The sequence below is a fragment of the Pan troglodytes genome, chromosome 5 (assembly GCF_028858775.2).
Source record: "Pan troglodytes isolate AG18354 chromosome 5, NHGRI_mPanTro3-v2.0_pri, whole genome shotgun sequence".
Taxonomy (NCBI): Eukaryota; Metazoa; Chordata; class Mammalia; order Primates; family Hominidae; genus Pan; species Pan troglodytes.
This window is the reverse complement of record NC_072403.2, coordinates 162,748,845-162,764,142: the sequence shown is the minus strand read 5'-3', so window position 1 is coordinate 162,764,142 and position 15,298 is coordinate 162,748,845. Positions and strand designations below refer to the sequence as shown.

General features: G+C 44.4%; 1 protein-coding gene across 21 annotated transcripts in view; it reads right to left on the bottom strand.

Moving 5' to 3' along the window:
* The window catches only part of PLEKHG1 (pleckstrin homology and RhoGEF domain containing G1), a 242,838-nt gene that overhangs the window by 30,830 nt on the left and 196,710 nt on the right, over positions 1 to 15,298 (bottom strand). For all 21 annotated transcript variants that reach the window (XR_001718844.4, XM_016956483.4, XM_054686943.2 and 18 more), the window contains 5 exons: positions 11,894 to 12,044; positions 8,012 to 8,143; positions 3,480 to 3,662; positions 3,291 to 3,386; positions 3,033 to 3,119 (listed from right to left, as the gene is read on the bottom strand). Coding sequence is in view for 20 of the 21 variants with exons in the window: in XM_016956483.4 (XP_016811972.1) it covers positions 3,033 to 3,119; positions 3,291 to 3,386; positions 3,480 to 3,662; positions 8,012 to 8,143; positions 11,894 to 12,044 (649 nt within the window). In the remaining variant the exon portion in view is untranslated. The remainder of the gene's footprint in view (positions 1 to 3,032; positions 3,120 to 3,290; positions 3,387 to 3,479; positions 3,663 to 8,011; positions 8,144 to 11,893; positions 12,045 to 15,298) is intronic.

The window sequence follows — 15,298 nt, the reverse complement described above, 5'->3', positions numbered from 1 at the left end:
TTTCCAAGATGAGCCCCTATTCCTGTGTGTCCCATCCTCTTCCTTCCCACCTCCCCAGGCCCCGTTCCAACAGGAAGTGAGCCACTGTCTCCTCTCCCACCTTCCTCCTCCTTCCCTGCCATCTGCTCATGGACTCGGCATTCGACCCAGACAAGAAGTCTTGCTTTGCTCTTGCTTTTCTCTCCAAACTATCATTTTTTCTTCCTTTTGTGAACTTTATATATAAAAAAGTCTATACCCATTTCTGTTCCTTCTTAATCCCCCTTTTTCTGCAACCCACTGTGATCTCTCCCTTTTCTCTTAGTTGCCAAATATAAAATCTGCTTTTCTGTTTAAATCTCCTTGACCTCGGCAGCCTTTGAGACTGTGTCTCCCCCGTCTCTGAGATGTTCTTTTTCCTTGTTAGTGCAGCGCCTCCTCCTCAGACATCCTCCCTGCCTCCTCTGCTACTCTTTCAATCTTTCTTTGGCTGTTCTCCAAATCCCCCCACCCGCTTGCTGATCACTTAGATGTTGGGATTCCCAAGGGTTCGTCTTTCCTTTGCACATTTTTGTGGGCCATCTTGTTAAACCTTAGGGATTCAATTACTGCCTCTAGCAAGAGTCTCCTGATCCTTAGCTTCCAAGACCTGAATTTCCACCTGTGGCTGACCCTGCCCAGCAGCACAGGTGCCAGTGAGAGCAGAGGGCTCCTCTCTCTCACTCCCATCTCACGGGTTCCTCTCCCTGTCTGTCTCAGAACTCACAGTACCATGCTCTCCTTCAACCCCTGACTCAGCCTTGACTTTTAGTGGGCAAAATCCTGCCTCCTGCCTCAGTGGCACTTTCTGCATTTGTTCCCTCTGTTGCTGTGGCTCCACGGCAGCACTGCTCAGCTCCTTTCTAGGCCATGGTGGTGGGTTACTATCTTCTCCAGCCTCCAACCTCACTCCTGCCACTTATTTGTCACCTTGTCCCCAAAGTTACACTCTCAGAACACAGGACTGACCGCGCCATGTCCCCTTCCTCCAAAGCCTGCAGTAATTTCCCAGTGTGAACGCGTCCAGACTCCTCAGAGCGCATGCTCACAGCCCTCCAGGGGCTCCTGCCCTTCCCGTCCCTGCCCCAGCCCCTGCCTCAGTCCCTGAGAACTCAGCCCTCCCATCCTGGCACCGTCTGTGCACCCTGAACACAGCGCATTCATTCTCTCTTTTTTTTTTTTTTTAATGCAGGTCTCTAGGTCTGGTTCCCTTAATTCCTTTTTTCCCACTTAATAAAAATATTCCTAAGACTGGGCACAGTGGCTCATGCCTGTCATCCCAACACTTTGGAAAGGCTGAGGCAGGCAGATCACTTGAACCCAGGAGTTTGAAACCAGCCTGGGCAAGATGATGAGACTACACCTTTACCAAAAATACAAAAATTAGCTTGGTGTGGTGGCACAAGCCTGTGGTCCCAGCTACTCTGGGAGGCTGAGGTGGTGGGATCTCTTGAGCCCAGGAGGTCAAGGCTGCAGTGAGCCATGTTTGCACCACTGTGCTCCAGCCTGGGCGACAGAGTAAGATCCTGTCTTTAAAAAAAAAAAAAAAATCCCTATCCTTTAAGACTGAGGTAAAAGATGTTTTCCTTCTTCTCTCCATTCAACACAATTGAACACTTTATTCTTCCACAACACCTGGGTTATACTCTGTTACGTCTTCATGGTTGGCAAATGGTTCATGGCTTGGCAGATGGCTCCCCATCTACAGATTCCTTCTTGGCTGAATCTGTATCTTGTCTCCCGAGCACCCTCATGGGACCCAGCACAGCTTTACACCCATAGGTGCTTCATGCACCTTTGAATAATTCTCATAACTTGATCTTCTTTTAAGCCCCAAAAGGAAAAACACCACCACCTCCACAGAGCCTGCGATTCATGTGAATTTTTTTTTTTTTTTTCTTGAGACAGGATCTTGCTCTGTCACCCAGGCTGGAGTGCAATGGCACGATCTCGGCTTACTGCAACCTCCGCCTCCTGGGTTCAAGCGATTCTCCTGCCTCAGCCTCCTGAGTAGCTGGGACTACAGGCGCGTGCTACCACACCCAGCTAATTTTTGTATTTGTAGTAGAGATGGGGATTCACCATGTTGGCCAGGCTGGTCTTTAACTCCTGACTTCAGGTGATCTGCCCATCTCAGCCTCCCAAGGTGCTAGTGCCTCCCAAAGTGAGCCACTGTGCCTGGCCCCATGTGAGTCTTTTTGATGTTAATGGCTGGTTTAGCTGAGATGTAGTTCCTATATATTCTATCTCTCAATTTTCTTTCTTTCTTTCTTTCTTTTTTTTGAGACAGGGTCTTGCTGTCTCTACTAAAAATACAAAATTTAGCCAGGTGTGGTGGTACGCGCCTGTAGTCCCAGCTACTCGGGTGGCTGAGGCACAAGAGGTTGCAGTTTGCTTTTTCTTGTGTGGAGATTGCGCCACTGCACTCCAGCCTGGGTGACAGAGTGAGACCCTGTCTGGACCCTGTCACCCAGGCTGGAGTGCAGTGATGCAATCTCAGCTCACTGCAACCTCTGCCTCCTGGACCCAGGTGATCCTCCCACCTCAGTCTCCCAGAGTAGCTGGGACTACAGGTGCGTGCCATCATGCCTGGTGCTAACTTTTATATTTTTTGTAGAGATGGGGGTATCACTTTGTTGCCCAGGCTGGTCTCGAACTCCTAGGCTCAAGTGTTCCACCTGCCTTGGCCTCCCAAAGTGCTGGGATTACAGGTATGAACCACATGCCAGCCTCTTTATTATGAAGTTGAACATTTATCCTATCAGGATGCCTTGCTGGGCTTCATTAGTAATTAAATGATCGGATTAACCGTTGTCACTCCCAGATTCTAATTCTAAACTCTTTTTTTTTTTTTTTTGACCCAGTCTCTTTGTTTTTATTTTGAGACAGTCTCACTCTGTCGCCCAGTCTGGAGTTCAATGATGTGATCTCGGCTCACAGTAACCTCCACCTCCCAGGTTCAAACGATTCTTGTATCTCTCTCCCATTTCACTGTGCATTATTCAGTGTCCTACCTTAGCTGGAATCTTGGCTGCATGGTTCTCCAGAATCAGTCTCTTTAGGTGCAGAACCCAGAGGCGTTTGTCTTGCTGGGATTTGGCCTGCCAAGACGAGATGTAGACAGTCAGACAACTTGATTCCACCACCCACAGGACCCTCTGATGAGATGGGAAATGACCATGTGGCCAGAACGCTCTCAAAAAGCCACATGGTACACAGCACTCATCGTTACACAAAGGGGCCTTGCGGAGAGGCCAGGGCCCGGCTGGTACCTGGACTGTGTGCTGCAGCTTGGGATTCTTGTAGTGGAAGACGCTGAAGCTGAGCGGCTCTTTTGGAATCACCTCCACAAGCATGAGGTTGCCACACTAGAGCAGAGAGAGCAGAGAGGGTGAGGCACACTCAGGAGGGAACAGAACTGGGGATCTGAGTCCCTGCCCATGGCCAGCGTGCAGACCTACCAGGATGTGAGCTTTGTATGTAAACGTGTCATCTCTCTTCTTCGTGATGAGCAGCAGCTTGTCGAAGAGGAAGAGCGTCCGCTCATTCTTGGCTCGCTGGATGCGGAAGGTTCCCTCAAGCACCAGTTCCCCGTAGCTGGTCAGGTCTGGCCCCTTCCAGTTAGTGAGCAAACTCTGTATCTCCTGAGAAAGGGAATGGGCCATGGCATTTACAGGAGGCAGAAGCCAGGCACCAAGGGCTTGGTGGCCCATCTGTTGAGCCTCAAGAATGGTGCCAAATCGTCCCTGACGGGGTCTAACTATCTACGTGGTATCTGATGGTCTATGACATAAATCTGCATTTACAGGTGGTGCCACTTAAGGGTTAACAGCAATGAATCAGGCTGTTAGCTGACAAGCTGCTAATTACTTATTTCCATTCCTTAATCATGCCGTGCTGTGGCTCACAGCAGCCCTTACATCGTTCCAAAGCCAGGTCCAGGGGCCACCAGTATGGCCTCTTTCCCTTGATTTTCTTTGTTTTGTTTTGTTTTCTTGAGACAGAGTCTCGCTCTGTCACCCAGGCTGGAGGAAAGTGGCGCGATCAGGGCTCACTGCAACCTCCACCTCCCGGTTCAAGCGATTCTCCTGCCTCAGCCTCCTGAGTAGGTGGGATTACAGGTGCCCATCACCATGCCTGGCTAAATTTTTTTGCATTTTTAGTAGAAATGGGGTTTTGCCATGTTGGCCAGGCTAGTCTTCAACTCCTGACCTCAAGTGATCTGCCCACCTGTATCTCTGAAAGTGCTGGGATTACAGAAGTGAGCCACCGCACCCAGCCCCTTCCCTTGATTTTTCTCACCCCCTCCTCTCTGGGAAAAAAAAAAAAACCCTTCAGAGCTGTTGACTTGAAGACTTTCTTCCGGATACTGAAGTTCATACCACACATAAGTAATGCAAAACTAAAGCCTATATAAAATCACCCACATCATTTTCTCAGAAATTTCTTGAGTTTAAATTTACTTACTCAGGGAAAGGAAATGAACCTTTCTTTGCCCCTAACTTATGTTTTAGTGCTTTTTTTGTTAAAATTTTAAAATTTTATGGGTACACAGTAGGTGTATATATTTATGGGGTACATGATATATTTTGACAGGCATACAATGCATAATAAACACATCAGGGTAAATGGGCCTCCGTCACCTCCAGCATTTATCATTTCTTTGTGTTACGAACATTCCAATTATACTTTCAGTTATTTTATAAATTACTGTTGACTGTAATCCTCCTGTTGTGCTATCAAATGCTAGATCTTATTCATTCTTTTTTTCTTTTTTTTTTTTTTGAGACAGAGTCTCGCTCTGTTGTCCAGGCTGGAGTGCAGTGGCACAATCTCAGCTCACTGCAACCTCTCCCTCCTGGGTTCAAGCGATTCTCCTGCCTCAGCCTCTCAAGTAGCTGGGATTATAGGCACCCACCACCACGCCTGGTTAATTTTTGTATTTTTAGAAGAGATGGGGTTTCACTATGTTGGCCAGGCTGGTCTCAAACTCCCAATCTCGGGTGATCCACTTGGCCTCCCAAAGTGCTGGGATTACAGGTGTGAGCCCCGGCGCCTGGCCTAGATCTTATTCATTCTAAGTAAAGTTTTGTATTCATTAACCACCCCCACTTGCCCCACTCCCCGTTTTAGTGCTTTTAATGGAAATTGATAAATAAACTAACATGACTTTGACATTTCTGTGGGATTTATTGTATATGAAATCAGTGTTTTGAAGGAAGCTGATTTTATTATTTGAAAAATGAAAATATTCACAAGCACCATTTAATTAAGGAGCCCACAAGACAACAAAAAACTTTACCGGTTGAAAACAGAAATGAACAGAAATGGAGTATTGGTTTGAGCCAGAGTCTGATTTAGTAATGACTTCAGAATATCAAGCAGCTTCACATAGTATGAAAAACCAGCCATTCAGACATTTCTGAATACAGCAGTCCCTCTTATCTGCAGGGGATATGTTCCAAGACCCCCAGTGGATTACCGGAACTGGGGATAGTATTGACCCCTAAATATACTATGTTTTCCCTACAAATACATACCTATGATAAAGTTTGATTTATAAATTAGGCATAAAGATATTAACAACAATAACTGATAATAAATTAGAACAATTATAACAATATGTCAGCATCACTACTCTGTGCTTTGGGGCCATGATGAAGTAGAATAAGGTTGACTTGAACACAAGCATTGCAAAACATGACAGTCGATCTGATAACCAAGCCAGCTACTGAGTAACAGGTGAGTGGCCGTAGGCAGTGTGGATACACTGGACAAAGGGGTGATTCATGTCCCAGGTGGGAGGGAGAAGGGCAGTGTGAGATTTCATCATGCTACTCAGAATGGTGCACAATTTAAAATTTACAGATTGTTTATTTCCAGAATTTTCCATTTAATTTTTTTTTTTTTTTGAGATGGAGTCTTGCTCTGTCTCCCAGGCTAGAGTGCAGTGATGTGATCTCAGCTCACTGCAACCTCTGCCTCCTGTGTTCCAGTGATTCTCCCACCTCAGCCTCCCAAGTAGCTGGGGTTACAGGTGTGCACCACCACGCCCGGCTAATTTTTTTTTTTTTTTGAGACAGTCTCGCTCTGTCACCCAGGCTGGAGTGCAATGGCATCCACCTCCCGGGTTCAAGCAATTCTCCTGCCTCAGCCTCCCAAGCAGCTGGGATTACAGGCGTGTGCCACCACGCCCAGCTAATTTTTTATATTTTCAGTAGAGACAGGGTTTCACCATGTTGGCCAGGCTGATCTCGAACTCCTGATATCAAGTGATCCGCCTGCCTCGGCCTCCCAAAGTGTAGGGATTACAGGCATGAACCATCACTCCTGGCCCTCATTTAAAAATTTTCTAATCTTGGTTGACCATAGGCAAATGAAACTGCAGAAAGTGAAACTGCGGATAGGGGGGATGACTGTATTCAATAGATTCCGACATTATGTCTGCAAAACACTTGTATGATAAAGTATTAAACTTTTGTTGCTGTTGCAAAAAAAAAAAACAAAAGCAGCCTGGAAGATTAGAATGTCATCTTCCTCTGATTTTTGATAGTCAGTGGCATCACACCACACTCTGGCTGCCTATACCTGAAACCTACAGAGTTTGTTCTGACTTACGAGCCAAATAAGGTATCTTTTTTCCCGAGTTAGGCAAGGCCACTCTGTATAGTGTGGAGTCACTTTGGGCTTTTCCATCTCACTCTAGGCACAGCCAGGAGCCTGGAACTGGCCTCTGGGCCCATGCAGCCTCTTGTTTTGTTTTTAATAGTGCATCTATTGAGGTGCCCAGGGCATGATCACTGGCCCAACAGCTGTCAAATGTTCCTTAAGATTTAGGGCTCAAAATGTTTGTGCTGGATAGGCCTTTAGCAAACTTCTCTGTCTTATTTTAAAAATGAGGAAACTGTCAGGTGCGGTGGCTCACATCTGTAATCCCAGCACTTTGGGAGGCTGAGGCAGGTGGATCACCAGAGGTTAGGAGATCAAGACAAGCCTGGCCAACCTGGTGAAACCCCGTCTCTACTAAAAATACAAAATGAGCCGGGCGTGGTGGTATGCCCCTGTAATCCCAACTACTAAGGAGGCTGAGGCAGGAGGATCGCTTGAACCCGGGAGCCGAAGGTTGCAGTGAGCTGAGACTGTGCCACTGCATTCCAGCCTGGGCGACAAGAGTGAAACTTCGTCTCCAAAAAAAAAAAAAAAAGGAAACCGAAATGACATGCTGGAGGGTCAGGTCCCAAGTGACTGTAAAGGAGCTGGTTCAGCCTTGGCTCCCCTTACTCTGCGTCCCCTGCCTATGACCACCCACGCACCACCTCATGATTTTGCAGGAACTGGTGGCAGAGGAATAAAGGCTTAAAAAGTCTTTACATAGTTTAGGGAAAGTTGCTTTCAATAAGAATTACTAAATTTGCAATTAATAGAAGTAGGAGGCTCAAAATTGTAACTTAGACCATCAAAGGGGCTATAAGCAAACAATTAGCTTAAAAGTTATAATGTCGGCCGGTGCGGTGGCTCATGCCTGTAATCCCAGCACTTTGGGAGGCCAAGGCAGGCGGATCACCTGAGGTCGGGAGTTCGAGACCAGCCTGACCAACATGGAGAAACCCCGTCTCTACTAAAAATACAAAATTGGCAGGGCGTGGTGGCACATGCCTGTAATCCCAGCTACTCGGGAGGCTGAGGGGGAATAACTGCTTGAACCCCAGAGGCAGAGGTTGTGGTGAGTGGAGATCGTGCCATTGCACTCCAGCCTGGGCAACAAGAGCGAAACTCCATCTCAAAAAAAAAAAAAAGTTATAATATCCCTTTCTCTTAAATAGCCATACTAGACAATGATGGGTATTACTGATGTCCTGAACTTTTTTCAGGGAGAACTACACTGAAGACGATGAGTGTAGTGCAGTACTTGAGCAGCCTTAATATTTTATTGGGAAAACAGTAAGTCAGTACACCTGCAACCCTGCCGGGCACCGACACCTCGCGGGCTCACCTGTAACCGGACCGCGTGCTCGTGTTTCCGCTTCATGTCATTGATATGCCAGGCGACTCGCTGCATTGTGTCTATAGCATCAAGCACCACATCATAGCCTTCTGTGTCCTTATCAAGGTGGTTTTCTATTTCCTTAAACAAAAAAGAATGAGGTTTTTTTTTTTTCATTTTATTTTCATATAGACAGTGAAACAAATGGCACCGCTATGATTAGTTCCTTATATTTTATTTTTGCTTATTTATTTACACACTATCAGCTGGGTGCGGTGGCTCATGCCTGTAATCCCTGCACTTTGGGAGGCCAGGTGGGTGGATCACCTGAGGTCCAGAGTTCGAGACCAGTCTGGCCAACATGGTGAAACCCTGTCTCTCCTAAAAATACAAAAATTAGCTGGGCATGGTGGCACATGCCTATAGTCCCAGTTACTTAGGAGGCTGAGGCAGGGAATCACTTGAACCTGGGAGACAGAGGTTGCAATGAGCTGAGATCAGGCCACTGCACTCCAGCCTGGCTGACAGAGTGAGACTCTGCCTCGAAAAACAAATATATATATATATATATATACACATATATATATATAAAATATTTACACACCAGCATCATTCTTTAAGATTTTGAGGCCAGAGATACCTGCAACAAAATGGTAAGACAAGGGGGAAAAAAAAACAAGGATAGGAAAGATAAAAGTGGAATAGGATTCCAGGATAAACAGGATAAAATACAACATGCATGTAGCCCATTGAGTTTCATAGCGATATTATAGTTATTATAACAGACGTGGAAATTGCTCTTATAGCTCTGCAGTTCTGAGCTTCCTGGTGGCCAATGTTATACAGTTCTCAGAAATATAGTTCTCACTCTCACAAGATAAAATGCATACTTATTTTTTTCCCTTATTTATTTAGGAAGCAAAATGTTTCATACAGGACCTTAATATTTAACAGACTCAAAAATATAGCGAAAACTATCTTTACAAAATTATCTCCATAGCAAGTAGACATTTTAGCACATTTTCCTGTAGTCAAGGTTTTAAAGGCCAAATGAAGTTGACTAAAGACAATCCTTGAGAGTGTTGAGAAGGATCTCATGGTTTCAGTACTCAATTCTCTGATGGTCAGAAGTATGTTAGATTAGCAATCATCTTACCACTGGAGGCCCACACTCCCAGGAACGTGAGAGAGGGACAGGATCTTTGTTCTAGTTCTTTTGAGCACATAAGACACTTGTTCCTAGATCCTCAAGAGTCTAAGGATAGAGAATATTATATATAGTTCCTTTGATTCTTTATCTTCTCAGTGCCCAGCAGAGAGCTGGGTGGTGAATAAGTGCTTATTAAATTGAAACTATTGCCTTTTTAAAAACAACAATAACAGTAATCCTATATTAGTGCCTAAAACAGTAAGAAAACATTGTAATCAATTAGATGGTTCTTGTGACATTTATCATACATAATCAGCTAACGGGTGGAGGTTAAATGTTATGGTGCAACTTGAAGATTAGTTCCATTATTTTGTAGTAACGATGTAAATCTTTGTTTACTTTTACTGAGTACTCAAGTTTTTCATCTAGCTAGAAACTGTAAAAGAATTTACATTTTCTTTCCGTGCTTGGACTAGCTGTTAACAAGATCCTAAATGGCAAATTTAAAAACATAATGATTTCTTCTTTTAGCCTGAGAGACAACTGTGCTCATCAGTAAACAGACTGGGAGGTACAGAGGATATTTCTGTGGGGATTTTCATGGATAGCTACATAACTTTGAAATGATGTGAATGGGCCAGGCACGGTGGCTCACTCCTGTAATCCCAGCACTTTGAGGGGCCGAGGCGGGTGGATCATGGGGTCAAGAGATCGAGACCATCCTGGCCAACATGGTGAAACCCTGTCTCTACTAAAAATACAAAAAATTAGCCGGGCATGGTGGTGCGCGCCTGTAGTCCCAGCTACTCGGGAAGCTGAGGCAGGAGAATCGCTTGAACCCGGGAGGCGGAGGTTGCAGTGAGCTGAGATTGCGCCACTGCACTCCAGCCTGGCAACAGAGTGAAACTCCATCTCAAAAAAAAAAAAAAGAAAAAAAAAAGAAATGATGTGAATGACATAGAGGGAGCCCTCTAATCAATTATAAAAGCAGAAAACACTTCAAAAGCAACCAGAAGTTAGTTTTGGATTAATCCAACCACTGTTTTTTTTCTTCATTGCCAGCCCTTAAAATGTAGGATAAAGGCTGTTTTTCCTGTTAATTAACTTTTTGTAAGGATCTTGACTTGTTGTCTCATATGCTTAACTGAGATCTTAAACTTTCCTTTTGACTGAAGGCCATCTTACTGTCTAGAAGACCATATTAGAGATTTTTGGGACACACCAGTCTTAGACATTATATTAACAGAATTCAGCAGAGATGTGTCCTGAGACAAACATTATTTAAGAGTTATTTGGACACTGATTTAGCAAATAAATCCCACTAAATCTAAGAGGTCATACGGATCAATTTAAAAATTAAAATAATATCCCTGATGTGACTTCATAGAACATAAGATTCTCCAAAGATGAGCTACCCAGGCAAACAGACAAAGCTAAGAAATTGCTAGTAAAGATGGACAAAGTTTTCAAAATTTTAAATGTATATGAACCAAACAAATCTGGAATAATTATCCAAATTAGAAACCTGGAATCACTTAAAAAGAGATACCTATAAACTGCAGGCCTGTTGACGTGGAGAGGAACTCTGAATTAAAATTCCTTTAAAAAGGGGATTTTAATATATCATAAAAATAATAAAAAACAATAGCTTATTTTTATCAAGTGCTTGTGAGCCACAGTGAATGTGGGCAACGTATAAGATTTAGACCCAGGCAGTCTTTCCCAGAGCCCTGTTTCTAAGCACTCTGCTGTACTGTCTTTCTCCTGCTGCAAAAGTAAGCAAGTCCTACTTACAGAATGAAAATTACTTGCGGTAATACTTTTTTTTTCCATTCTCATCAGTTTTTTGGAGGGTAAGAAATAAGAATTTGAGGCCGGGCGTGGAGGCTCACATCTGTAATCCCAGCACTTTGGGAGGCTCAGGCAGGAGGATTGCTTGAGCTCAGGAGTTCGAGACCAGGCTGGGCAACATGGTGAAACTCTATCTCTACCAAAAATACAAAAAAATTAGCCAGGCATGGTGGTGCACACCTAGAGCCCCAGGTACTCAGGATGCTGAGGTAGGAGGATTGCTTGAGCCCAGGAGGCGGAGGTTGCAGTGATCTGTGATTACACCACTGTACGCCAGCCTGGGCAACAGAGCCAGACCCTGCCTCAAAAAAAAAAAAAAAAAAAAAAGAAAAGAAAAAAGAATTTAAGAGCTATGATTATCGTTGTTTCTAAAGCCTTCTTGAATTTTGCAAAAGTAGTGGAAAATAATATAAGAGGAGATACCTGAAGTGATGCTAAGCCCAGCTTGGAGATCACTTATCACGCTGCTCATCTGTCTTCTCCCTTTTCAGCCCCTTCTCTTTGCTCTCCATACAAAAGCCAATCTATGACAAATAGCTTTCCCTTCCAATTGCCTACTGAATCGGGGCTGATGGAAACATTACAAAATCTGTTTTTCATTTGCATGATAGCTCCCTGCCTGAAACTGTCAGTGCACAGGGCGAGGCACTCCTAAGCCCCATCAGAATCAGAGCTAAGATTAATCTCTTCTCTTGGCTGTTGTCAATGGGGCTACGGGCCTAGAATATAAATATCTCCAAATCCTCAAAGCAGATTAGTCAGTTGTGAAATATGAGTGTGGGAAATGTTTCCATATGTCCATAGCATTTTCTGGTATTTTCCACCAAACTTAATATATACACACAAAACTCCCATCCCCTGGAAAGTGCTCATGCCAGGCAGAAACTTACATGCAAAAGGAGATGATACTTGAGAATCCGCTGAACTGGTTTCAAGAGATAGGACCCCAGAGGCAGTGAGTGTTTCAGAGTTTCCTGACGTTCCCTGAAGAATTTGGCCAGTATCTTGTTCCTCATACACTCTGTTAGCACAGCCACGGACCTGCAGGAAGAGTCCATGTTTTTATCTAAATTGTAACGCTTTATGTGGGTATTCAAATTTTAAATGCTATTGCAAGTGTAAATGCCCTAAAATGGGTAGGGTAGCTCCAGAGCTGTGGTCAGATCAGCATGCCTTTAGGCAAATTGGAGAAAGGGTTCCCTCTGGGAGGGTGAATTAGAAAAAGGCACCGGACCCACTGGCAGTGGCACCCTGGGCTCATGGCTTCTAAGTAACAAGTTCCTTCCTTCTAGGAGACGCGGCCTTGTGCCAGGGCCCATGACTTGGCAAAAGTTATCTGAGAGGGATTTTAGCCCTCTCAAACTGCACGAACTGTGACCCTATGTGGTAGGCTTGCTTAGAGACCTCTTCCCCTGGGTAACTTCCCTGTGAGAATCTTTGAACAGGTCTCCCTTTCTACCTCCAAATTGTTAACCTTACAAGTAATACAGCTTCTGGGAAAGCCAGATAGTCTTGCTCCTATGGAGTGCGCCTCAGATGAGGGTGTTCCAAAAGTGGGTTAGAATTCTTTCCGCAACCCAGATCCCCCCGAGGTGATGAGCACAGACCAAAACATCTTAAGGCAATGGTTGAAACAATGCTCATATCACAAAGCCAGCTAACGGCTTGTGCAGTCACACGCGTGTAAATTAAAAATCTTTCGTTCGCAAAATGTAGAAGGAAGCAGGTGGAAATAATTTCAGCCCTTTTCTCCCTAAGTCAGTGACATTTTCAGGATTAATTGAGAAAATCAGACAGAGCCAAACAACAAAATAAGGCTGTGAGGAAGGAAGTTAAATGGAAGTTTCATAATTAAACCATTAGAATCCCTTTTGTGCCAATCTACTTTGAGAAATATCTATTCACACTGATTTATTTTCCCCTTGAGTCAAGATTTCAAAACTCTCCATCATGTAACCTAGGAACATTTCTAAGGTTCTTTAGAGTCAGGATCGGCTGCTCTGTAGCCTTTTGGCCACCTAAAGGCTTGGGCTCTTGCTCAAGGGTAAGAACCTGCAACAAATTAGGAGCATGCTGAGCTCCAGGTTCCCGGAAGTCTTGGGTACAGGCAGGCATCTGAGGACAAGGACCTGGCTGGGTTTGCGTCCCTCCCTGGGGAACAGAGTGTGGGAGCTTGTGTCTCTTCACAGCAAAATCACTGAGGTGTGACTGGTATGAAGATAGTGGACACTGTCAAGATGTGCCTGTGACATTTAATATCACCAGACTGGATCCAAAGGGGGAAGGAAAATTTGTCAGATGGGCTGAAATACCTGGCATTTTTGGCTTGTTAAATGGGAGAAGGGAACTTTGGGTCTCAGAGAGTAAAGTGATGGGATACAAGTGGACAAGATAAAATATTTATCTATGAATATGAAAACCACACAATTGGGCAAGAAATGGACATGTCTCCTTCACTGAGAACAACTTTTGAGTACCTCTCTGCTAACACTTTTCTTCAAAGTCAGACTCATTTTTTTTTTTTTTTAAAGACAACTTTCTCACCAGGCACAGTGGCTCATGCCTGCAATCCCAGCACTTTGGAAGGCCGAGGCGGGTGGATCACTTGAGGTCAGGAGTTCGAGACCAGCCTGGCCAACATGGTGAAACCCCCTCTCTCCTAAAAATACAAAAATTAGATGGGTGTGGTGGCATGTGCCGGTAATCCCAGCTACTTGGGAGGCTGAGACAAGAGAATTGCTTGAACCCAGGAGGCAGAGGTTGCAGTGAGCTGAGATCATGCCACTGCACTTCAACCTGGGCAACAGAGTGAGACTCTAACTCTAAAAAAAGACAACTTTCTCCAGAAAATTATCCTTAACCTTGAGCTTTTACTACACATTACTGAGTTTGTCCTGTGTTAATGTATATTTATTTGATCTTCCAGAACATGCTCTTCCACCATTGCATTTAGTTGCATCTGACCTTCAAAAGAATAGAAACTGCTTGAAGGCAAGGGTATTGTTTGCTATTTCCTGCCAATATACACCAGGCTTGGGACGGCGCTCCATGAATGACAAGCTCTTAAAAATGTCCTTGCACAAATGATTTGCCTCTCCCCTGGCTCTGAAGCAGCCTGCCATACAAAGAAGCTGTTTTTATTTTGTACTCTTCTTAATAAATCACAAAATCTTCTGAATTTGCAATTTTGGAAGTTTAAGAATTATTTCTTTAAATGATATGTTTATAATGAGATTTATAGAAACATAATTCCCCAAACAAGCTCCTGTATCATTTTAGATTCTCATAATTGGATCCGGAACTTTGATGATTCTTCAGAATCTGAATGTTTTTTTCCTTCCCTAAGGAAGAAGTTTTGTGGAGAAGATGAGGGCTGATTCTGTGATTTCTCTGAATTAGGGTGTGAGGCAAGCTGGCTTTTGGTTTAGAACCATGGGATTTAGCTGGGGCATCCTGCAATCGCCTGATGTTTTCAGCATTAAGATGGAAACAAATACTTTAAGAGAGAAAATTGCTTAAGTGAAACCACGTAAATTAACTATGGGTGGGTCTACAGATAAGGATGTGTAATAAATGTTCTAATATGCATGTGGGTCTATTTATTTATTTTGTTTTGTTTTTTTAGGGGAAACTGGGGAAAGCAGGGGTCCTCCAAGGAAAAGTATTTGCCAGAGTAAGTTGAGCCTCTAAACTTCTGGCTTCCTGGGTCTTTTTTTTTTTTTTTTTTTTTTTTGAGACAGAGTCTTGCTCTGTTGCCAAGGCTGGAGTGCAGTGGTGCGATCTCAGTTCACTGCAACCTCCGCCTCCTGGGTTCAAGCAATTCTCCTGCCTCAGCATCCCAAGTAGCTGGGATTACAGGGATGTGCCACCACGTCTGGCTAATTTTTGTATTTTTAGTAGAGACGGGGTTTTGCCATATTGCCCAGGTTGGTCTCAAACTCCTGACCTCAGGTGATGTGCCCGCCTTGGCCTCCCAAAGTGCTAGGATTACAGGCATAAGTCTCTGTACCCAGCCGCTTCTTGGGTCTTTAAGAGACAGGATCTTGCTCTGTTGCCTGGGCTGGAGTGCAGTGGTGCAACAGTAGCTCACTGTAGCCTCAAACTCCTGGGCTCAAGCTATCCTCCTGCCTCAGCCTCTTGAGTAGCTCTAGGACTACAGGTGCACACCACCACATGCAGCAACATCCTGGGTCTTTTAATCCACACTGGCTTTCTGGGGTTACTCCTGACAGTGGGGAACAGGGGACCTATTTGTTTTTCCTTCCAGAAGTAACACTCAGGGCTCAGCGTGCTGC